The sequence below is a fragment of the Conger conger genome, chromosome 6, assembly GCF_963514075.1.
Source record: "Conger conger chromosome 6, fConCon1.1, whole genome shotgun sequence".
Lineage (NCBI taxonomy): Eukaryota > Metazoa > Chordata > Actinopteri > Anguilliformes > Congridae > Conger > Conger conger.
This window is the reverse complement of record NC_083765.1, coordinates 63,577,630-63,602,123: the sequence shown is the minus strand read 5'-3', so window position 1 is coordinate 63,602,123 and position 24,494 is coordinate 63,577,630. Positions and strand designations below refer to the sequence as shown.

The following is a 24,494-nucleotide window of genomic DNA, read 5'->3' as shown; positions in this document are numbered from 1 at the left end:
TGCAGCATTCTGTTGTGCTGTTATTCTTTGTTTTGATGTAGTCAACCCTTAGTCTGCAGCTTCCCAGTAATAACACTTATATTGTGTTGATATAGTTGATATATTCATATTTTTTTAATCCTTGACCAAATACAAGGAACCCAAAAGCAGGTGTTAACATTCCAGATGTGGTGACATGGTTCTTATTATCTCCCACCACAGGACTCTGAAAATAAACAGTTCAGCATCTGTATGTGTCACAACCAGTGAGATTCCCATCTGAAGGGCTACTTTCTCTTTAAACCCGTGAAAGCAGAAGTTGCAGTTGGTTGTTTCTGTATGTTTTTAAGAGGAATACAAGTGTTAATGTGCGATAGGTCACCATGTGCAAAGTGGCTGCAAATTCCCAAATCTATATTTGGAGGTGTTGCTAAAGCCCGTTCTTTGACTTCTGTGGTATTAGCGCTTACCACTCTGTGAGTGATTGTGTTGATTTATTCTGGACTTTTCCCTCCACATCACTGGAACGTGATTACTATTCAGAGTCATAAAAAGCTCTGTTGCAATTAAGGCAGAAGAGGATATGGTTTCTCCCACATCAATTCTTCACTCTATATAAAACCACTTCTTAAATGAGGTTTGTTCAAGGCATGGAGCAAAATGAAAATGCTTGATTATGGGAAGCGAGGGTGGTTACCTTTGGTGGATGCAGGAGCCTCAGACTGCTGAACAGGAAGAGACTTGCAAAGGCCCTGTGGGTATATAAGTGCTGTGAGTGACCTATAGTAACCCCGGTCTCTCTCTCTCTCTCTCTCTCTCTCTCTCTCTCTCTCTCTCTCTCTCTCTTCTCTCTCTCTCCTCTCTCTCTCTCCTCTCTCTCTCTCTCTCTCTCTCTCTCTCTCTCTCTCTCTCTCTCTCTCTCTCTCTCTCTCTCTCTCTCTCTCTCTCTCTCTCTCTCTCTCCCTCTCTCCCTCTCCCTCCCTTCTGTCTCACTCCTGTTCTCTCTGTTTCATCTTCTTTCCACAGGGCCAGGGAAGAGTTTGTTGTCCTCAGGAACTTGACACGTAAAACTTTGATGTAAACAGACCAGGGTACTGTTTTTCACTGGATTGGATCACTTCAGCGGTCAGTACTGATTTTTTATTTTTATTTTTTTCTCTTCTTCCTGGACTGTCTTTTTTTTTGGGGGGGGCGGGCAGACTGAAAGAGGGTGAAACAACCTTATTTGTCTCCTACGGGCGCTTTGGAAGAATCAAAACCCCAAAAAGGAATAATACAGAGGTATGTGTGAATAATTAGGCAATATAGTTTTAATTTTGGAGATTGTCTGCAAGTTCTCAATCTCACAGTCATGAATAATTCATGATTAACTGAGTTGCATTGCATTGCCAATAATCAAACATTTAAAGGCACATTATCTAAAACTTTGGCAACATTGTGAATTAGTTAAAGCATATTGTATGAAGGGGGGATTTCCTAATTGTGCATTTTGGGACATTGACTAGATTATCTACCATGAACTACTGCCTTATGAATCTATGAATTATGTTACTTTGAAACTGTTGCACATCCAAATCACTGCTGTCTTGCATGTCTAGGGCAGGCAGACTGTCTGTGTGGCATTGTCAAATGTGAAATACCAGTGCTATAAGACATTGTAATATTTATTGGGTGTTCCTTTGTATGTCATATGCCAGATTTCACAAGGTTTCACAAGCTGTACAGTGATGTCTTCCAGAAGAATGCTTCTGGACTCTTATACTCATATACACCGACTGTATCATCTGGTGTATTAAAGTAAATACCTTTTCAGGGTACGTTAATGCACCATTAAAGAACACCTAAGGCTGTTCTTAGAAATTCAGTGTTTTTTTGTTTTCTTTTACAAGCACTCTGTAGGCCTAACATGCATTTCTGTTTGGAGGTTGCAGTTAATGTTGCCTCTCTTGGAAAAGATGCTTAAAAAGATGCCTGTGTTAGATGGCAAACCCTTTGTAAGCATATCCTATAATAAAGCATAAGAAAGATTTGTCCCAGAGATGAAAGCTGGTATGATAGAATCACTCCTCTTAAGATGCTGATTAAATCCTATATGTGTAATTATAAGGCATTCTATTTCAAAGATGTTTTGGCTGAATGAAAATTCAGTCAATGCAATATTCATGGATCTCATAATGCCATGTAACTGTTCAACTGTGCATAATAAATGCACTAATTAATGCCATATTGGTTCAAAGCTTGTGTATCCTCTCACCTAGCTTACCCCCGCTATCTTGTAGGCTCACAAACGGTGCTGAGCAATATCACATGAATATGCGTTCTTCAACATGGCAACTAAAAGAAAGTTTAAGCCCTTCCGTATTTGGGCCAGAGTGAGGGAAAGGAATGAATCCCAGTGTAGTTTTCAGTCAACATGGCTGCAGCACACGCCGTTTGAAAGCGTTGAGTTCGCAGTAAACTATTTCAATATGACAAAAACAAGCGAAGGGGTGCCTTACCTCTTTGTTTTGGGAATCCACAAGCTACACAAATCAGGGTCATTTCCGTGCCCTTCTCACGGCGTGTGTATAGCGAAATAAATTCATTCTAGTTTATTAATCCAAAAACGTGCTAACTCTGAGAGACATTAATATAATGTCTGTTGTTTACTTTGAATTTCCCTGGAGGAATGACAAAGTTTGTCCATTTCACCGTTCCATACGTGTACAAAAGCTCTTGTACATAGGAGTGCTATTATCTACATTTTATATTGCCTCTCTGGAACATGATCACGGTCATGGTTCTCTGACCAGTCCCAGTAATACGGTGTCATGGTATAGACAACGCCCCTGAGCAATCGCCTGGAGTATAGCGTCTGCTTGTTGTACATCCGGGTACGAGTGTGGTGTTGGTGATGACTGAGTAATGGTGTATTGTGTGCTGGGCTTGCGTAAAACAACAGGGACTTTTTCGCTTTGCATATCAACATGTTTGTGACTTGCATTATGTGCATCCAATTACAGTTGATCTGAGACCTCAGGTCTGCATAAACAGGCAAGATTTTTCTTAGCCAGTAAGAGCACGTCAAGACAACCTCTTGGATCATAGTAATACTGATACCAGTGATGTTCCCAGGTCCAATATTTGCTACACTCATGAGAAAACCGCTTCTTAGATGGTTGAATGCGTTTGTCATCCTTTCTGGGTGGCTATTGGCTTCCATCTATCCGAGATATTCGCATAGTTGCTTGAGATTAATTGGGAAAATTGTGTCAAGGCAAAAAGGAAAAAAATTAAATACAGGACAGAACTTAAGCAACCAATTACATTTTTGTGCTTTGCAGTAGTCGCAACACTGCTGCTGCAGAATGTTTCTTAGCCAGAAATGATGTTAGTCCATGGAGAGAAAACCGAGTCAAATGAGTGCTTGCGTGATTGCCAGCAGATTTGTTTTCATACATGGCCTTTACATCCGAAATACCTGTACGGTTCTTTAAGGGGAGCTTGTTTGACCAGGAGAGAGCATTAGCTCTGTAGGTTTAGTCAGCTACAAGACATTTATTTGGTTAACCTTTGGCATTTAGCTCTGCTTGTTTTGCTATGTGAATAGTCTCATTATTTAGAATTGCAAGAACAGTTTTAAGCCACATTGTCTGTGATGCTATTTTCTCCTCTTGCAGGGGGCAAGAGCTCATGAGCCAGGGTGTGATGAAATGGTTTGCTCTATTATTGCTTTTGCATGTTACAACATGAGTCTGTAAGCCTGTTATACTTCAGTGTTATAGTAGGTGACTGTAGAACAATTACTTTAATGCTTTAATACTCTCAACGGTAGGAGTGTCGATGGCCAAAATAAAGAACAAGTGGATTGCAGTTTTTGAAAGTGAACCCCTGGGAATGCGTCTGCCGGTTTCACTGACCCTTATAATTCAATCAAACACTTTTCTTGGCTTTTATAGTCTCTGATCCAGATGGCTTTAAGTTTGTGTTCTCTTTTGGAGAGGGCTGATCTTCACAGAGAACACAGTGACCAGTAACCACAGTGGACTGTAAACACAGTGGGCAGTAAACACAGTGGGCAGTAAACACAGTGGGCAGTAACCACAGTGGGCAGTAACCACAGTGGGCAGTAACCACAGTTGGCAGTAACCACAGTGGGCAGTAACCACAGTGGGCAGTAAACACAGTGGGCAGTAAACACAGTGGGCAGTAAACACAATGGGCAGTAAACACAATGGGCAGTAAACACAATGGGCAGTAAACACAGTGGCCAGTAAACACAGTGGCCAGTAAACACAGTGGCCTTATGAAACCTGGAAAATGCAGCCTATTGGTGCCTCTGGGAGAAGATACAGTCAATTAGGAGCTTCCCTGCAGGTCTTCCGACCACAGTTGACCCTGGTAGTCTCAGGATTAGTGGGTAACCAGTGGGTTAAATTAAAAAGTACTCTGCCCCCCATAATGTTTGGGACAAAGACCCATTGTTTATTTATTTACTCCATAATTTCAGATTTGTAAATGTCAGAGATTCAAAAAAAAAACACAGCAATGTTATGTAAATGAAAGTAGTCATGTTTAGTATTTTGTTGAATACCCTTTGCATGCCATGACTTCTTGATGTATGTGAAGAGTTGTTTGTCCTGACAAATTTTCCTGTTGAACTCATTGGAAATAATTTTCATATCTACTGCATATCTGGCAGCAGCACAGTGGTTTGGGGCTCATTTGATACCTTGGACCCTTGATGACTTAAAGCCATTTAGCCAACAAATGTGTTCCATACTGCATAGTGTACAGCTGAATCGAGTCCCACCCCCCAATTCCCATGGAGATCAATTCAAATGCAAATAATTTTAGTATTGCTTGTAGGAAAACCTGAAAATAAGATATCCAGACTTGGATGTTGATAGGTCACAGACATCAGGAAGTAATGGCATGCAAAGGATATATAATAAAATACTCCTTTCATTTCCTTAACATTGCTGTGTGCCAAACATGATTGTGCCCTGAAATGGGGGCTCTATGTATGAGCACTGCTGTAATTTCTACATGCACTGCTGTAATTTCTACATGCATTGCTGTAATTTCTACATGGTGAAACCAACATGTATACAATGTATTCCCTTTATACATGTGCTCATAATGTGCACTTTAATCTCTTGTGATTTTTATTTCTTCTTGACAAATGAAACATTGTGGAGGCAAATAAATAAATTGTGGGTCTTTGTCCCAAACATTATAGAGGGCCCTGTATATGCTGTAAAAAGACAACATTCCCGTGGGAATGATTTTTGCCTGTTTCCAATGAGAAGGATGGAATCTGTCTGTGATTATATCATGAGTAAGTACTGACTCATGTAAAAATGGGAGTTTACCAAGCCAGACACCATGTCAACCGGTGCAGTAAATCATAAACCCATGGTACTGTTAACAGGGCCTAGCATTTCCCAGCAAAAGCGATAGCCTTCTTCCTACAGTGAGGATTTCGTCTTGTAGGAGTTTGTTGCAAGTTCTATTCCATTGACTCTCTTTTTGCTCTCTGCAAGAGACCTCACTTTAAAGTCTCATCTGAAAGACGGTGTCTCGTTCAGCACAGTGTCCCCATCACTGTAGAAACTCATTAGTGTTTGTTTAAGCAGAAGGTTGATCACCCCCATACAGGCCCACCCACACCACGTCCAGCTGTGGCTTGTTTCTCCCAGGAGGTCTCCCATCCCAGGACTAACCGAGGTCACAATTACCGGTGGCATGAAGGTTTGTCTACAGTCAGAGAGCTAATAGTCAGTGGAATAGTACTTAACTAGTACTTGTAGTATTTAACTTCCTCATGAAATCTTGTCACAAAATATGACGTATGTGCTCATTCCGAAGTTTGCTGAAAATGGGAGGTGGGCCAAAAACAGTAAGGGATTGGATATTTTATGGCTTATTTCTTGCTTTTATGACAATAAAATTTGCTTTTGATCATTGTGAATCATAGAATGGGACAATTCTTCCATTTGGCAGGTGTAGTTTATTTAAAAAAAATATCTGGTGGTCACCTTTAAGATGTGGTCGAACACTTTAACAGTGTAAAATGTAGTGTTTCTCTGCGCAGCCCATCGATGTTTCCGTAGCAATGACTAAAGTGCGGAGAAATGTTCCTCTGAGCCTCTTGCTACCGTGCATGAGTAATGAAGCCATTCTGTTTAGCTGGGCTGTAATATGGAAGCCCTTGGTCCGGGTCCCAGGCCACCGTGACCTGGCTCAGTGTGGTGATGGGAAGCCATGCAGAAGAGGTGTGGTCAAAGGGGAACTGAAACGCTTGTATTGAAAGGGAAAATATGCTGCGTGACAAAATCAGGATCCTGTGAGAGTTTTATCTGAAATTGGAAATTTGCTGGAAATTTCTTGTAAATGGCTGGACAGCCACGTTAAAAAATAAATAAATAAAAGGCCTGTCTATTGTGCTAGTACTGCGTCAATTTTCCCTAAGGTTTTAATTTTACATGCAAGAAGTAGGATTTAAATGTTCCAAATGCAATTGTTGATTTCATTAGGCACTTCTATATACTAAGCTAATTGCATACTTAAGTGAAAAGCCGCATGTAAAACATTAAAACATTTTTCAGGCTTAAATTTAAGTTCTAAAACAGTGCACCATTTGGGCCTGCAATTAAAACTGATCTGAAATGCAAAGAGCAAAGTTGCACACAATGTATCCTGTATGTGAACATGTCTCTTTTAGATGGAAAAACAAGGAGTCTAACAAGGAATGTGGAGAAGTATATTGCAGCAGGCCGAGCTTTTAATGTGGGCATAATCAATAAAAAAAAAAAAAATTTCCTGTGGAAATCATACTTTCACAAACTTTAAATAAGTGGTCGGTAGAGTAGCCAGAAATATCACTCAAGTAAATGTATTGTTCCTTTAAAATAATAATCAAGTAAATGTCATCTGCCTGAGCACTGTCCATTCAGTGACAATGTCACTGCTAACGTGATTATGTATTTTGTTTCTCAATAAAAATAACCGTGTTCGCGTGGGTTTCCTCCGGGTACTCCGGTTTCCTCCCACAGTCCAAAGACATGCAGGTTAGGCTGATTGGAGAGTCTAAATTGCCCGTAGGTATGAGTGTGTGAGTGAATGGTGTGTGTGCCCTGCGATGGACCTTCGCCCAATGTATGCTGGGATAGGCTCCAGCCCCCTGCGACCCTGTTCAGAATAAGTGGGTTAGGATGATGAATGAATGAATGAATGAATGAATAAATATAAATAACTAGGCTGCTGTGTTGTACCTTTGCTTAAATTATTATACATTTTGGGTTGCTTTCTCAAATTACATAGTTTGGGTAATGGGTGTTAATGTTCTGGAAACTAGAAGCTGGTACGATGCCCTGGTTTGTTATATCTCTCAAGAGCAGAAAAGTTAATGGGAAAATTTATGGGGAAATGTGTCTCTGAACCTGAGCACCCAGGCCAGTGACGTGGCAATTTTGGCTCTTAAAGATCTGAATCTAAACAGACTAAGTTGGACTTGTAGAGTCTGTAAGATTAAGAATGGTACTCCTAATGGGAAGATCCATTGATATCAAGAACCACCTAGCTAGCTTTCTGGTGGTCTACCACTCAACTAAAGGAAGGACCGGCTGTTGTGGACTGGCTACGTTTAGGACTGGTTCAGGCTTGGATGAAGTGGGTGTGTTGTGGTGGCCTCTGGGCTGTCCGTAGTGAAACTGCGTGGGCGTCAGCCCGCTCCACCCTGGGCTCCTCCAGGCGCCAGTGGACCGGTGGCATTTCCCATTCGTCAGCGAGAGTAAGGTGAAAAAGAAGAAGGAAACCTTCGACGCCCTGCTGAACGTGGAGGTTTCTGCTCTCCAAAAAGTCTGCGGGTCATCACTTTCACTACCTCTGGACCGGCAAGCCTGACCCCACTCAGCCAGCTACGTGCCCTGTGAGCCCCCTCTGTGAGCCCCCTCTGTGAGCCCCCTCTGTGAGCCCCCTCTGTGAGCCCCCTCTGTGAGCCCCCTCTGTGAGCTCCCTCTGTGAGCTCCCTCTGTGAGCCCCAGCCCCCTCTGTGAGCTCCCTCTGTGAGCCCCAGCCCCCTCTGTGAGCCCCCTCTGTGAGCCCCCTCTGTGAGCTCCCTCTGTGAGCTCCCTCTGTGAGCCCCAGCCCCCTCTGTGAGCCCCCTCTGTGAGCTCCCTCTGTGAGCCCCCTCTGTGAGCCCCAGCCCCCTCTGTGAGCCCCCTCTGTGAGCCCCAGCCCCCTCTGTGAGCCCCCTCTGTGAGCCCCAGCCCCCTCTGTGAGCCCCAGCCCCCTCTGTGGGCCCCTGCCCCCTCTGTGAGCCCCAGCCCCCTCTGTGAGCTCCCTCTGTGAGCCCCAGCCCCCTCTGTGAGCTCCCTCTGTGAGCTCCCTCTGTGAGCCCCCTCTGTGAGCCCCAGCCCCCTCTGTGAGCCCCCTCTGTGAGCCCCCTCTGTGAGCCCCCTCTGTGAGCTCCCTCTGTGAGCCCCCTCTGTGAGCCTCAGCCCCCTCTGTGAGCTCCCTCTGTGAGCCCCAGCCCCCTCTGTGAGCTCCCTCTGTGAGCCCCAGCCCCCTCTGTGAGCTCCCTCTGTGAGCCCCAGCCCCCTCTGTGAGCCCCAGCCCCCTCTGTGAGCCTCCGCCCCCTCTGTTGGCCCGGGGTGTTGGATATGCTAACTACAGCCTTTATCATAGCTACGTAGAACAGAGATTATACAATGTACAAGGCTGAAGTAATGTTACTAAGTGAATGAATATATTGACGCATTTCTGGAGAGACCATCGCGGTTGTTGTGTGGCTACTGATCAGTGAAGTAGCTTGTTAACATAAAACTGATGTGGTTGGACTGACCTGTGGCTTGTGTTCTGGCAAAAAAAATATTTTTTTAATTTATTTCTTACCAGTTTAATTCAAACTTTCTGCCTCACCCTGGTCCCATTGACGTGGCTTTTTTGGGAGTTTTCTTGCTTATAGATAGATGCTGTACCCCATCCAAGCATTTCAGTTGCATATTATATAGAGATAAAAAGGGCTACTGCTTATAGGGATGATGTAAGGAAAAAATGGTGGTGTTAGGAATAGTAGTGGTATGTCCATTCTGAATGACAATCTGATTCACAGTGAAAACCCTGCTAATACCACGGCAGTAACTAAGTTACAGTGACCGAGGGGCTGCAATACAGAATATCGTGCATAATCTGCAAGGGGAACAATTGCAGAAGGGAAAATGGACAAGAGAAAAGTGAAAGACTGAAACAGTACGCACGCTCAGGAGAGCGGGGAAATGACGAGGTTGCTAAATGAGTGTGATTGCGGGTCAAGATCGTGCCGGACAGATGGGCAGGAACCTCAGACCCCTCAAACACTCGGGATGTGGGGACCGAGGCAGGCAGAGTAGACCGACAAAACGTGGTGCGACTCCAGACTGAAGGTTGTAGACTTAAATTATATTTTGCTATTAATTTATATGCGATTCACATCTGCACTTGGCTGTAAAGCCCTTTTTTGACGCATATGCCAGAAATGAAAAGCTGTTGGGTAATACTATTGGCCATTCATTGTAGAGATGTTTTCCTTCATATCGTGGTTTTTGTGAATGCAGAGGATCACCTTAAAATTAATATTGGATATAATATAATGTAATTTTGTCTTGGGTTCACCAGGGTGAAGATTGATTCCGTTATGACAAGGTGCTGGGCAGAAGATGTCCGCGTTGTCTGTGACGAATGTCACTGATGTTGGTCATGGTAAGAACTTCCATTGCTGGTGTTAATTAGTGTGCTTTTTACATCTCATGCTATTGCCAGACCCTCCTGATAAATCCATTACTAGCTAAATAATTTAAGGGTGATCATTTGCAAACAATGCACAAGTTGGTTATTTGCATTGTATTTGTATTTTAGCATTATATTTGAGGATTTTGTATTATTTAGAACACATAATTTATGGGTATGCAAAGGCACATCTTTTATGTAGAATTCATTCCAAGTGTTTATATTATTTCCAGAGCCTCATAAATATTTGAAGGAAGTTATTTGACATTTATTTCTGCCGCTGTCTGCAGACTTGTTGTGCCGTGTCCAGTTGTGGCCGGTGTCATAAAGGCCTTCAGTGTGATGGGAGGTATTATTCAGCTGCCCGTACAGACGGCCTTTCTTTCAGCTGTGTGGGTCGCTCGGCATGTCCGCCCCCGCACTGCAGTGCAGTGTTCAAAGATCAGCATATCTTCTATAAATGAGCATCAGTGTGTCACCTGTTAGATGGAGTCACTTGTCTTTCGCCTTCTGCAAGGAGACCTGCAAATACAACAAAATTGACCATCAGAACATGGAGGTACGGACGCCTCCTTTGCACTTGGAGCAGAGATCTGAGACTTCCGTGTCATAAAGGATATCATTTCATTTGATTTTCCATCAGTTATGAGCTCCAGTATGTGTTAAGAACTGTGCATTTATGCTATTCCCTCGATATGCAGTGTATAGCTTGTGTAGGGGTCCTCGCACGGGCCGCCAAATAACGCAGGGATTTTACTCTCTACGAAACCGGGGCGCCAGTTAAACGTTGTGTAGCAGTATAACTGCAAAAAGTAATCAGTCTCATAAAATTACTATTATCAGAAATATCTAACCACAAATTTAGTATTTTAATTAATAATAAAAATAACCAATATTAATATTGGTTGGTTGTGTGTGTGTGTGTGTGTGTGTGTGTGTGTGTGTGTGTGTGTGTGTGTGTGTGTGTGTGTGTGTGTGTGTGTGTGTGTGTGTGTGTATGGGTGTGTGTGTGTGTGTGTGTGTCCCGTGTCCCGTGTCGCTTGAACAAAGGAAAGGTAAAAGTGGGAGTAGCTAGCTTGGGTAAGCTAGAGTTCTGGGTGTGTTAGTTATTGTTGGCTGTGAGAAGACTACTTGCGTAGTTTACTCTATATATGCGCAAAAGACGGCGAATCAATTCACGTACATATATAGCTACCAAAATACATTCCAATGATAAGACGGCAAATATGGAAACACAGATTCACAAAAACAGTTAAGACTAAACTAAACACTGGCTATGCCTGAATGTTTGTTCTCTTACTGAGTCCATACGCATTGGATCCAAAAGACGTGCTGTCCTTGTAGGAGCCGCGATGGTGCTGTGAATGCGTGTCCTGGAGAGATGCGCAGGCTGGGGCGTCTTAGCCGCGCGTTGTCGTCTGGTCCGCTCGGTTGCTGGAAGGATGTTCGTTGGTCCCTTTTCCGGGTGGAAAAGTTCGTTGCTGTTGTTCTTTGGTGAGCTTTGCAGGGATAAACTGATGTAGCGTTCTGCGTACACCAGTTTCCACTCGCTATAGGCCACGAAGTTACCGCAAGGTAACTGGGTGTGTCCGTAGGCCTGGTAGTGCGCTGTGCAGCATTCAGCCTCTGTCCGAGTCTCGGAGCAGATGAGCTGAAGCGATTGGCCAAAAAGGGTGCGTCGAAGAGAAGAAGCAGAAGAAGCAGAAGAAGCAGAAAAAGCAGAAGAGAGAACCCACGAACGTGTCTTGCTCTTATTCGGGACCGTTTATTGCTCCCGCCATTACGGGATTGGCTGAACCAAGTTAGACGTCATTCGTGGTGGACGTCGCAGAATTTTCCTGTGGGAATGTGGAAGTTGTAGTCCCTACACTTGTGTGTACTATTTGATTCCGGACTGCTAAATTAAAAAATATATATATGTATTTCCTTCATATTAAAGGCAATGTGTCACAATGGAAAATGAGTGGGTGCACAGGAATTGTTACATTATATCCATTTGTGGTCCAGAGTTTTTCAAAAGCACAACAAAAATTCAAGCCCTAGTCTGCATCATGCTCTGGAATCCCAGGCCTTCCTGCCTTCCTAAATCCTCTAGGGTACATACACACTGAGTCTGCACTCTAGGGTACATACACACTCAGTGCCTGCACTCTAGGGTACATACACACTCAGTGCCTGCACTCTAGGGTACACACACACTCAGTGCCTGCACTCTAGGGTACATACACACTCAGTGCCTGCACTCTAGGGTACATACACACTCAGTGCCTGCACTCTAGGGTACATACACACTCAGTGCCTACACTTTAGGGTACATACACACTCAGTGCCTGCACTCTAGGGTACATACACACTCAGTGCCTGCACTCTAGGGTACATACACACTCAGTGCCTGCACTCTAGGGTACATACACACTCAGTGCCTGCACTCTAGGGTACATACACACTCAGTGCCTGCACTCTAGGGTACATACACACTGAGTCTGCACTCTAGGGTACATACACACTGAGTCTGCACTCTAGGGTACATACACACTGAGTCTGCACTCTAGGGTACATACACACTGAGTCTGCACTCTAGGGTACATACACACTGAGTCTGCACTCTAGGGTACATACGCACTGAGTCTGCACTCTAGGGTACATACACACTGAGTCTGCACTCTAGGGTACATACACACTGAGTCTGCACTCTAGGGTACATACACACTGAGTCTGCACTCTAGGGTACATACACACTGAGTCTGCACTCTAGGGTACATACACACTCAGTGCCTGCACTCTAGGATACATACGCACTGAGTCTGCACTCTAGGGTACATACACACTCAGTGCCTGCACTCTAGGGTACATACACACTCAGTGCCTGCACTTTAGGGTACATACACACTCAGTGCCTGCACTCTAGGGTACATACACACTCAGTGCCTGCACTCTAGGGTACATACACACTCAGTGCCTGCACTCTAGGGTACATACACACTCAGTGCCTGCACTCTAGGGTACATACACACTCAGTGCCTGCACTCTAGGATACATACACACTGAGTCTGCACTCTAGGGTACATACACACTCAGTGCCTGTACTCTAGGGTACATACACACTGAGTCTGTTCTCTAGGGTACATACACACTCAGTGCCTGCACTCTAGGGTACATACACACCCAGTGCCTACACTCTAGGGTACATACACACTGAGTCTGCACTCTAGGGTACATACCCACTGAGTCTGCTCTCTAGGGTACATACACACTGAGTTTGCACTCTAGGGTACTTACCCACTGAGTCTGCACTCTAGGGTACATACACACCCAGTGCCTGCACTCTAGGGTACATACCCACTGAGTCTGCACTCTAGGGTACGTACACACCCAGTGCCTGCACTCTAGGGTACGTACACACCCAGTGCCTGCACTCTAGGGTACGTACACACTCAGTGCCTGCACTCTAGGGTACGTACACACTCAGTGCCTGCACTCTAGGGTACATACACACTCAGTGCCTGCACTCTAGGGTACATACACACTCAGTGCCTGCACTCTAGGGTACATACACACTCAGTGCCTGCACTCTAGGGTACATACACACCCAGTGCCTGCACTCTAGGGTACATACACACCCAGTGCCTGCACTCTAGGGTACGTACACACTCATTGCCTGCCCTCTAGGGTACAGAAAAACATCAGATAAAAACTTGATCAAGATCATCTAGGATTACCTGCATAGCCAGACGCAAAGTCTGCAGAAACGCTGTGGCAAGTTCTCCAAAATGTTTGGTCCAGCATACCAGCTGATTTTCTTAACTGCTGGACAAGAGAATTGATGCAACTTTAATGGTGAAGGTGGTGAACAAATATTGATTTGATATTGATTTTAACTATTCACTGCTCTTTATATAGAATTTTTCTGAATTTAAAACAGTTGATTTTCATTTTTAGTATATTTTCTTTCGGGATTTTTTCTTGTTAAAGTCTTTTGCACAGTACTGTACGTATGTTTTCAGACAACTCGGATAACTTCAAAAGTCAAACCAGGTGAAACTATAGGAAACAAGGGAGTTAATGTATAGCCATCTTGTACTTGATATTTTGTTGCATCATCATCAGAAAAAGGGTTAATGCGATATAAAATAATTGTATTTACTGTGCACTGCAGTGTATTAGTCCCTGTTGGTCAGAGAGTGGGTTGTAATTTTGATAGATCTGTGAATTGAGGAAAGGATCAGGTGAGCTGCAGTGTGAGAGTCAGGGAGGCGTAGCAGGTTTAATGGGCTGTGGTGGGTAAAGTCTGCCCAAACGGAAGCCTTGGCCTTTCCCTCAGTCCCCTCTCGCAGTCACTGGGTCCCTCGGCACGGCCCTGTCGCCGTGGCTGACCTGTCTGCCCCTCAGACCGCACGAGCGAGACACAATCTGGGCATGTGCAGCTGAACTGGGCCAGGAATCAACTTAAATAACCCATCCAGGAATCAACTTAAATAACCCATTACTGTGCAGCCGGGCTTCTGTTCAGATAGGTCTGCCTAGACTACCCTCACAGAAACTCATTTCATTGGTTTTATTGTTCTCACGGTATTTGTGATGCCATGGACAGAGCGGCTAATTTAAAAAGCGTCCACCCACCCGAGCCCTCGCCTGTGATCCGGTATCCGCCGCTCTCTTTCCCACGGGACGGCATGTCCTGGGTGCTGGTGCTGGGCAGGCTTCAGCGGGGGCTGGCAGGACGTTGTGAACTTACTGGAACAGTGCAACGGTGCAAGAGTTGGTAAACAGATGTTTCACAACAAGTTGTGTGACGGGGATGCTGATGCTCACTCTTACACTGACCTGGGACAAATACTGAAGGTGCTAATCAAGCTCTTTGAGACTAGTGACAATTTAAAACATTAATGTTCAGAACCAAATGCTACTTTTGTCCTGTAGTTTTGTGTTCTGTGAAAAGTTCTCATGAATCTGGAGGAGTGTGCATTTCATTCTCCCCCCACTAGCATTTAGGGAAAGGGTACTATCGCCAGGACTGGTTCACATGTGCCATGAGGTGAGCAGGTGGAAACGTTTCACCCCCCGAGTTGCCATGCCGCCCCCTTGTTCCGCCTGTCGGGTCCGGAATACCTTTTGCGGTGGAAACCTGATCTGGGTTGAGTTGCACAACGAGGGTCGCAAGTGTTCTGCTTTGACCGTTCCCCCAGTTTGGCCGGCATGCGAGCGTGACTCAGTGACTTCAGCCCCCTCTGACGCCGTGACAACGGCCAGACCCGTGTGCCTATGACGGTTTCCCATTTCTTACACAGTTCTGTGCATTTTTACTGAACTCTGCAAGGTCTTTTGAGCTGCAAGAGTTGGGTAGTAGAAGGCAGACAAGGCAGTGATCCATTGTATGGCCTGCTTCTCCACATTCACAGGTGGTTGGGCTGGTCTTGTAGCCCCGTCTGATCAAAGCAGCTTTTGATCATCCCGTTCCTGTTCTCAGGCAGTGGAGTGGTTTCCATTGAACTCATGGTGCTTCTAGGCCAGGGGGCTGGTCTTCAGTAGGGGGCTGGTCTTCAGTAGCGGGGAGGTCTTCAGTAGGGGGGAGGTCTTCAGTAGGGGGGAGGTCTTCAGTAGGGGGGAGGTCTTCAGTAGCGGGGAGGTCTTCAGTAGGGGGGAGGTCTTCAGTAGGCCTTCAGTAGGGGGGAGGTCTTCAGTAGGCCTTCAGTAGGGGGGAGGTCTTCAGTAGGGGGGAGGTCTTCAGTAGGCCTTCAGTAGGGGGGAGGTCTTCAGTAGGCCTTCAGTAGGGGGGAGGTCTTCAGTAGGCCTTCAGTAGGGGGGAGGTCTTCAGTAGGTCTTCAGTAGGGGGGGGTCTTCAGTAGGGAGGATTCCCATGTCAGTTGGAGGAGCTTCTTCTTGATTTCAGTCGTTGGGTTGATGTTGCATAAATAAACACTTTTAGGTGATTTTTAGACAACCTTAATCTCGCCTTTCTGTTTTCAGACTTCTCAGTGGTTTGCATCTTGTAGTGTACCCTCTGTAGAGTGTTTCTGATCTGTTGGGCCGTTGTCAGGGGGGTTTTCTTCACCATAGAGAGTATTCTGCGGTCATCCCTTACAGTAGTCTTTGTCTTCCTCAATCAGACATGATTCAATTCAATTTTATTTGTGTAGCGCTTTTCACAGAAGACCGTCACAAAGACGTTTTACAGAGTAACAAGAAGAGAATGGAAAATATCAGCCCTAACCCCCCCAAATAGTATATGAGGTAAACGACTCCCTTATGGGGAGAAACGCCCTCAGTCAGTGGCAAAAACAAAAATCCCCCTCTGAGAAGAAATCCCCCTGCTTGGGTGGAACCTGGCTATAGGGGAATGCCCATCCTCCACTGGCCTGTAGGTCGAGATGGAAACATTTGATGTATTAAACTAGCATTGAGGGATGTAGAGTGTGCAGTTCAGAGGGGAGGGGGTGAGTCTCTGTTGGGTGTAGAGTGGGCAGTTCAGAGGGGAGAGGGATGAGTCTGATCGGAGTGGTCCATAGCCACAGAGCGGGGGTCTGCTCAGAGTGGTCCATGAGCTCAGAGCGGGGGTCTGCCCAGAGTGGTCCATGAGCTCAGAGCGGGGGTCTGCTCAGAGTGGTCCATGAGCTCAGAGCGGGGGTCTGATCGGAGTGGTCCATGAGCTCAGAGCGGGGGTCTGCTCAGAGTGGTCCATGAGCTCAGAGCGGGGGTCTGCTCAGAGTGGTCCATGAGCTCAGAGCGGGGGTCTGCTCAGAGTGGTCCATGAGCTCAGAGCGGGGGTCTGATCGGAGTGGTCCATGGCCTCAGAGCGGGGGTCTGAGGGTTGGGAGAGTGGCAGGAAAAAGAAACAAAGGAGGATGTTAGGCACTGAAATATTTAGGTACGTAGAATAAAATTTCCTCATGCACAGAACTGAACGCATGTACCCATCTGGTGACTGAGGTTGTAGGTAAACCCCGCTGGCACCGCTGATTCATGCTCGGTGCCACCGGCTTCCGTGTGGTCTTCTCAATAACCACTCGTCTTATCTCCAGAATGAAACACTGCCTATGATGCCCCCCCTCCAAGCTGTAACTGATTATAAGCCTGATTTTAAAGGTGCTTTTTTAATCTACTGATCTAGTCTGGCTTCTTTTAGTCCTTGTCAAGATGCCAGTACACCAGTTGTTTTTTTTTCTTGTTAATAATGAACCACACTGTTGACTTGGGAACGCCCAGGGTTTTTGCAATGTTCTAGATTGATTGATTTTAATTTCTGATGATGGCCAGCTTAATTTGCATCAACATTGCTATCTTCCCCATGTTGTGACACCCCAAAGACAATCTCCAAAGGAAATGGCGAAGTCTGGAATCAACTGCTCTCTTCTGCATTCACCGAAGACGCAAATTAATTCATCTGCCTCATAAAACACATCTGTGAAGCCAATTCAACAAACACTTATAGTACCTGAAAATGGGGGGCCAGGTACAAAAGGTCCTGTCATTTCTAAACGGTTCGTATGATATGGATGGAAACTACCTCAGATGAAATCTGACAGTTTGCACTTCAAGCTCATTGTCATTGCATAAAGAATGCTAGAAAGTGCTAGATTACTGAACCAAAATAACAAAATGTGTCACTCCAATGAGTTATGGTGCTCACTATAAGTAGCTAAACTGTTAAACTAATGTAATCTGTCATTACTTAAATAGTTTGTGAGTGAAAAAAGGATTATTAATTATTCACTGTGAGATCAGTGAACCCTGCAGACCACCGTTTCCTGACAAACGTGTCCGGCAGATGTTCTGGATTCTGCATAAGCTGTCTGGGCCAGATGGGCCCACTGTGTGTGAAAAAGTGTATTTGCGTTGTGTGTGAAAGCGGCCACGTAAGGTGAAGTGCTTGTGTAGAGAATGTGTGTACATTAGTGTTTGTGTGATATGGAAAGTGTATTTGCTGAGTGCAGCGGCCTGTCTGCTTGTCCAGGTGAAGTGTTTGGCGCGGCATCAGAACTGCAGCTGGACGGGAAGGTGCAGGACCCAGACGGCCCGATGGTGACGGACCGCTCCCGGGCCGGGCCATCGCCCCTCCCCCACCTCGCCGGCTGCTCGGGCCTGCAGAACGGCACCCCGCTGGGGGACCCCTCGGCCCCCGTCCCGGGCTGCCCCCTCTCCGTAGACTCCAGCGACATCAAGGTGGACATGACGGGCGACACGCTACCCAGCAACTCCGGTAGGCCCTCATGGCCCTCATTAAGGCTGATCGAATCGCAAATTATTACATCGTCCAATCCACTTCCTCTTGGAAGAATTATCATAATTCTGGTGTCAACTGTTGCAATGGAGTGAACATGGGTATAGCCAAAGTGCAGTAAGGTGGCATGATGGCTAACCAGAAGGATCACTGGATGGGGTTAGGATGCAGCAGGACCTGGTGTAGACTGATGTTACTGCTTGAGGTTAGGATGCAGTGGGGATGAACGTTACTGGATGGGATTAGGATGCAGTGGGACCTGTTATAAATGGATGAACGTTACTGCTTGAGGTTAGGATGCAGCGGGACCTGGTGTAAATGGATGAACGTTTCTGCTTGAGGTTAGGACGCAGCAGGACCTGGTGTAAATGGATGAACGTTTCTGCTTGAGGTTAGGACGCAGCAGGACCTGGTGTAAATGGATGAACGTTTCTGCTTGAGGTTAGGATGCAGCGGGACCTGGTGTAAATGGATGAACGTTTCTGCTTGAGGTTAGGACGCTGCAGGACCTGGTGTAAATGGATGAACGTTTCTGCTTGCCCGTCCCCACAGAGGCTCAGCCAGTGAAGCGGAAGAAGGGCCCGGCCCCCAAGATGCTGGGGAACGAGGTGTGCAGCGTGTGCGGGGACAAGGCCTCGGGCTTCCACTACAACGTGCTGAGCTGCGAGGGCTGCAAGGGCTTCTTCCGGCGCAGCGTGATCAAGAGCGCGCAGTACGCCTGCAAGAGCAGCGGGTCCTGTGAGATGGACATGTACATGCGCCGCAAGTGCCAGGAGTGCCGTCTGCGCAAGTGCCGCGAGGCCGGCATGCTGGAGCAGTGTGAGTATCTCCTCTGCCCCGAATACCCCAAATACCCCAAATACCCCGCTCTTCTACCCCAACCTGCTCACCTGACCCCGCGTCTCAGCCCTCATGCGCTCTGACGGGACCCTGTGTCTCAGCTCTGACGGGACCCTGTGTCTCAGCCCCTTTCCTCCCACACGGTCCTGTAGGACTCCTACCGCTCTGCCTTTCCTTGTCTCTGCCATGACTATTGATAGAAGGGTTATGACATCATCTACATCATCTCTCCGTGATATTGGAGTAGATTTTAACATGTCAGAATCCAGACTTATAAGCAGTCATTGTACATTGTACATTTTATTTAATAACTTCGCCTAAAACCCCTTCCACAAAGCCAGTAGACCAATCAGACACTTCTATGTCTTACCATCCGATTGGAGGTTCTCAATGTGTGGCACAACCCACTTTGCTATAGCTCATTTTCAACACACGGGGGAGGCTACAGTCCATTCTTTTTGCCCAGTGCGGTCTACCTAAATGGTTAGGAGCTCAAGCGTGTTGAGCAGAGAAAAGGCCACTGCTTAGCGGCCCACAGAGGCAGAGCAGAACGCTTCTTGAGGGACGAGGGAATCGCCTATGAAGACAGACTGGACCCAGCAGAGGACATGTAAGTACATTTATTTGATTTATGAAATGGAAGTGAAAATCTAAAGCTGACCTGTAATATTAATTGTATATGTTGTTGCAGTGATAATACAGAAGGGTGCAAAAATATGGGCACCCCTGGTTTTAATGTCCGTTACAATGAATCTGTATGTGATCGAAAGCAAACCTGAACTGTAACGGTCACAGTTTTAAACCTGAGTTTTTTCTGCAAATTTTAATGGAGGATTGCTTTTTATTTTATAGTTTATAAACGAAAAAAATAAAAATAAAAGTAATCTTGCTTTAAAATTTTTGCATCCGACTATAAAACATTTGGCTTGTTTTGATTACTTGTTCAGTGGTAAACCTTAGGAGCTAGTAATAGTAATTATATGTGCACATTTCGTTCATATAAAAAATAAAAAATAATCTTTGTGGGAAGCAATTCTAGCAAATGTTATGATGCCAATACCTGGTGTTATGATGGCGACTTTGTCACATTCCATTCTCTGAGTGGAACTTTCCTGGAGAAACACGGACCCCAATGCCTTCTCCCTCAGATTTGAGTGTTAGTGTTTAGGGGTTAGTGTTAGTGTTAGTGTTAGTGGTTAGGTGTTAGTGTTAGGGTTTAGGTGTTAGTGTTAGGGTGTGCAGTTGAAAGCCCTTTTGAAAACTGTGGCTGGAGAGCTTCAGTAGAGTAATGTGAAAATGTAGTGACTTTGAATTCAGAATGAAATATTCTGCTCATCTAAAATATGAGATCCTTATGTGCATTCTTATCCGTGTTTACAGCTCTCTGGGGTGAATTTCTGCCCGGAGAAGAGGAATTTTGTGCCCATACCAACCACCGTTTTACTGGAGGAGCCGGGGAAAAGGCACCAAAGGACGCAGGACTACAGAGTCCTGCCGAGACACCAAACAAGTCTACCAGCCAACCTCCTGGCAATGCAAACTGTGCCAAGTGCTTCTGCCTAATTTGGACAGAAACTGTTTTGCACTTTGGCACAGCTAAATGCTGACAAATGTACAAATGGAATTTTATTTTGTATATAGTTACTGTTTTTCTGCGGTGTGTAGTGGTTTCTTGATGTGCATTTCTGGCCTAAGGCCTTAGACAACACTCTTCAATAAATATAGAAAAATTTTAATTCCCGTTTTTCAGTTTTCTTTGCAATTTGTGTCCATTTGCTATTCATACAGTACCGTATCATGAATCTGTCTTATAATAACACGCGAGACAAAAAGTTTGTACTGGGGAATAAAAACATATGCAACACTTGATTATAGGCCTTTATATATGAAATCTCAAAAAGGGCACTGAAAAAATAGGCCTTGACCAAGCAGTATGGGAGGGTATGTTCATTTTAAAGTGGAGTGCTAACCCAGCATTACCTGTCTGGTAGTCTGTATGAGGGAAATAACTAGGTGGCTTGAGATTGACCGTTTAGGTGCCATAGATACGTGTTCTTAGATGAGGAAAGGCTTTGCTGTTCTGAACTAATATAGTATTACTAATATTATACTAATATGACTAATACTACTAATATAACTAATTAGGTTACCCATCTACTACCGTGTAGGACCCCCCTTCGCCTCCAGAACAGCCTGATTTTATTTTTGGTGCTGGAGATATTCCTGAGGGATTTTGATCGCATCATGCAGTTCCTACAGATTTCTCAGCCATGATTTTGCATTCCTTACTCCAACTCATCCCAACGATGTTCTACTGCATTCGTCACCAGCCCTGTTCCTGGAGACCTGCCGTCCTATAGGTTTACCCTCCCATTGAGCTGCTAATTAGTAGAATCAGGTGTGCCTCATTAGGGTTAAAATGAAAACCTTCAGGACTGTCGATCTCCAGGAACAGGGTTGGTGACCCCTGCTCTATTGGATTGAGGACTATGCAGGTCATTGAAATGAACTGAAGTCACTTTCATGTTCCTGGTACCGGCTTGAGATGATGTGTGCATTGTGATATATATCACATTATCCTGCTGGAAGTTTCCTTGTGAAAAAGGGTAGTCTGGCCATCATTGGATGTGCAAGGTTAGTAGCAATACCATCACCACCACCAGGCAGGATGGATCCATGGATTCATTGCCCGACCATCAGCATGTCGCAGGAGAAATCGAGATCCATCAGACGCCGCTTTTCCTTCAGTTTTGCGCATTGCATGCCCATTGTAGCCTCACCTTTCTGTTAATATTAATTGAGGTGATTGCTGAATCAGCGATTCTGGGGGAGCAGTTTCTACCTAAAATCATTTGACACCATTATTTTGACACCCAGAGTACTGTCCATTTGGATATTTTAGGTTGGTTGTGTCTGGGTGAGGTTGGTTGTGTTTGGCTGAGGTCGGTTAAGTTTGGTTGTGGTTGGCTGAGGTTGGCTGAGTTTGGTTGTGGTTGGTTGTGTCTGGCTGAGGTTGGCTGAGGTTCTGAAGGCTCTCTGCATCCCGCCCAGGTGTCCTGTCTGAAGAGCAGATCCGGCTGAAGAAGATGAAGAAGCAGCATGAGGATGACTCGGCGCGCACCTCCAGCGTGCCCCCGGACCCCGTCCCCGGGGTGGAGCCCCCGCCACTGGCCCCCGAGCAGCTCCAGATGATCGAGAAGCTGGTGGCCATGCAGAAGCAGTGCAACAAGAGGTCCTTCATCGACCGGCCCAAAGTCACCGTGAGTGCGCTGGATTAATCCTGTACCTGGGCTCACCCCCAAAGACATTTAGCGCTGCATAAACTCCCTGGGTTCTATTCCCAGTCCTGTCAAAGGCTCACGTGGAGCGGCATGATTGGCTCGCCGCTCTGTGGTAGGGGGGAGGGCATACAACGGTCGCGGTTGGAGACGATGTGGCTTGGAGAAGGCGTGTTGCTCTCCGGATCGTGCTGCCGGGGGATGTGGTCGTATGTCTACGGTGTATCCTAGACAACATGGACAGTCGGTATAGATATGAGAAAGAAGTAATGAGCAAAAGACAACACTAACCGAAAAAGAGACACTTGCTAAAATCATTTACCTATGCAACCGGTTCGTGTTGCCACAGTTACAGTGGTTTAAATATCCCGTGACGGACGCAGCGTTCGTTTATATATGGCCTTGTTGTTCCCCCTCGTGCAGCCTTGGCCGCAGAGCCAGGATCCGCTGAACCGCGAGGTCCGGCAGCAGCGCTTCGCCCATTTCACGGAGCTGGCCATCATGTCCGTTCAGGAGATCGTGGACTTCGCCAAGCAGCTGCCGGGCTTCCTGGAGCTGACGCGGGAGGATCAGATCGCCCTGCTCAAGACGTCCACCATCGAGGTGAGCTGCCCTTTGCTCATTGAGGTGAGCTGGCCGTTTGCTTATCGAGGTGAGCTGCCGTTAACTCATCAAGGTGAGCTGCCCGTTTGCTCATCGAGGTGAGCTGGCCGTTTGCTCATCGAGGTGAGCTGCTGTTTGCTCATCGAGGTGAGCTGGCCGTTTGCTCATCGAGGTGAGCTGCTGTTTGCTCATCGAGGTGAGCTGCTGTTTGCTCATCGAGGTGAGCTGGCCGTTTGCTCATCGAGGTGAGCTGGCCGTTTGCTCATCGAGGTGAGCTGGCCGTTTGCTCATCGAAGTGAGCTGCTGTTTGCTCATCTCAGCTTCCCCTTGAAGTCACTGCAAGAGGGGACCTCTTTTTTTTTTGTTGATATTTTTTAGGCCTTTTTCAACTTTATTGTACAGTATATAGAGACAGGAAGAATGGGGGCGAGAGAGAGGGAAAGACATGCGACAAATTGTCAGACGGTCGGATTCGAACCGTTGACGTCGCGGCTCACAATGAGCATGCGGTCAGTGCTCTGCAGGCTGCGCCACCGAGACACCCCAAGAGGGGACCTCTTGAAGCCTTTTTAAAATGACTACAGTAGAACCACAAGGATATGGGCACTTGTGTTTCTCACGATATCTGTTAATATCGTATATTGCGTTATTTGAAGATATCACCAACTTTCTCCTGATGGTGAAAGTTGCAACAAATACATTTTCGTTTCGATTTTTAAAAATAACTTCTTTAACTTAAGGTTCTGGTCTGAGGCATTGTTTGCAGTTGATCATACTGTAACTAACTAAAAGCAACTGTAATCTGAGATCAATGCTCCCACTGGGCTACGCATTGTAATTGCTTCTTTTCATGTTGCCGTAATAACAATGATATTGAATATCGGCATATTTCTTAAAGGCATCTCTGTGATATGAATATATGACAACCTTGGGCAGCCTGTAGCCTAGTGGCTAAGGTACATGACTGTAGCCTGTAGCCTAGTGGCTAAGGTACATGACTGTAGCCTGTAGCCTAGTGGCTAAGGTACATGACTGTAGCCTGTAGCCGAGTGGCTAAGGTACATGACTGTAGCCTGTAGCCTAGTGGCTAAGGTATATGACTGTAGCCTGTAGCCTAGTGGCTAAGGTACATGACTGGGGCAGCCTGTAGCCTAGTGACTAAGGTACATGACTGGGGCAGCCTGTAGCCTGTAGCCTAGTGGCTAAGGTACATGACTGGACCGTGGAAGGTTGGTGGTTCAAGCCCCGGTGTAGCCACGAGGTCCCCTGGTTAGTCTAATCAACTGTAAGTCACTTTGGATAAAAAGTCTGTTAAATAACAAATTATAAATTATAAAGGGCACTGTGTGAATGGAGGTTGTTTGGAACGCCTCAAAAAGATTGTAACCTTGACAGTTGGGTCAAATTGATGATCCAGGATGTGTGTCCTAAACTCCGTAGTAATCATTATTTCATAGATCTGTCACAAAGCATGCGTTTCAGGGCTTGACGTTCAGGTGCATTTTCCTCTAGCTCTGTGGCTCATCGACTTGTTGTTGCTACTGGCCGCAGTGTTGTCATAATAAGGTCATAATCATAATCATAGTCAAAGCTATGTGACAAACACTTAGGAACATTATTAGAATAATTACTCGTTGTCATGTTACTATAATTATCGGGACATAAAAATATGGCCCTCGCCTTGGTGATCACATGACAGGATGCAGGAGAAACCGTTTGTGTGTTTTCACACTCAATTAATTTTATTGCAATAAAGTCATGAAGTCGCTTCTGAAATAGATGACATACATAGCCTGCTTTGATCTTCTGTGATGGGAAAATTCATC

At 45.8% G+C, this 24,494-nt stretch overlaps 1 protein-coding gene across 8 annotated transcripts in view; it reads left to right on the top strand.

The window, feature by feature from the left end:
- Nucleotides 1-24,494, top strand: part of nr1h3 (nuclear receptor subfamily 1, group H, member 3) — a 37,012-nt gene that overhangs the window by 4,311 nt on the left and 8,207 nt on the right. For 2 of the 8 annotated variants that reach the window (XM_061244816.1, XM_061244815.1), the window contains exons 2-7: nt 1,006-1,104; nt 9,619-9,702; nt 17,681-17,926; nt 18,500-18,766; nt 21,839-22,047; nt 22,489-22,668. In XM_061244816.1, coding sequence (XP_061100800.1) covers nt 9,660-9,702; nt 17,681-17,926; nt 18,500-18,766; nt 21,839-22,047; nt 22,489-22,668 — 945 coding nt within the window. In that variant the 5' untranslated portion in view covers nt 1,006-1,104; nt 9,619-9,659. Of the gene's footprint in view, nt 1-1,005; nt 1,105-1,690; nt 1,794-9,345; nt 9,387-9,618; nt 9,703-17,680; nt 17,927-18,499; nt 18,767-21,838; nt 22,048-22,488; nt 22,669-24,494 lie in introns of those variants that run through there. The other 6 variants (XM_061244822.1, XM_061244820.1, XM_061244819.1 and 3 more) reach the window with 5 other exon arrangements.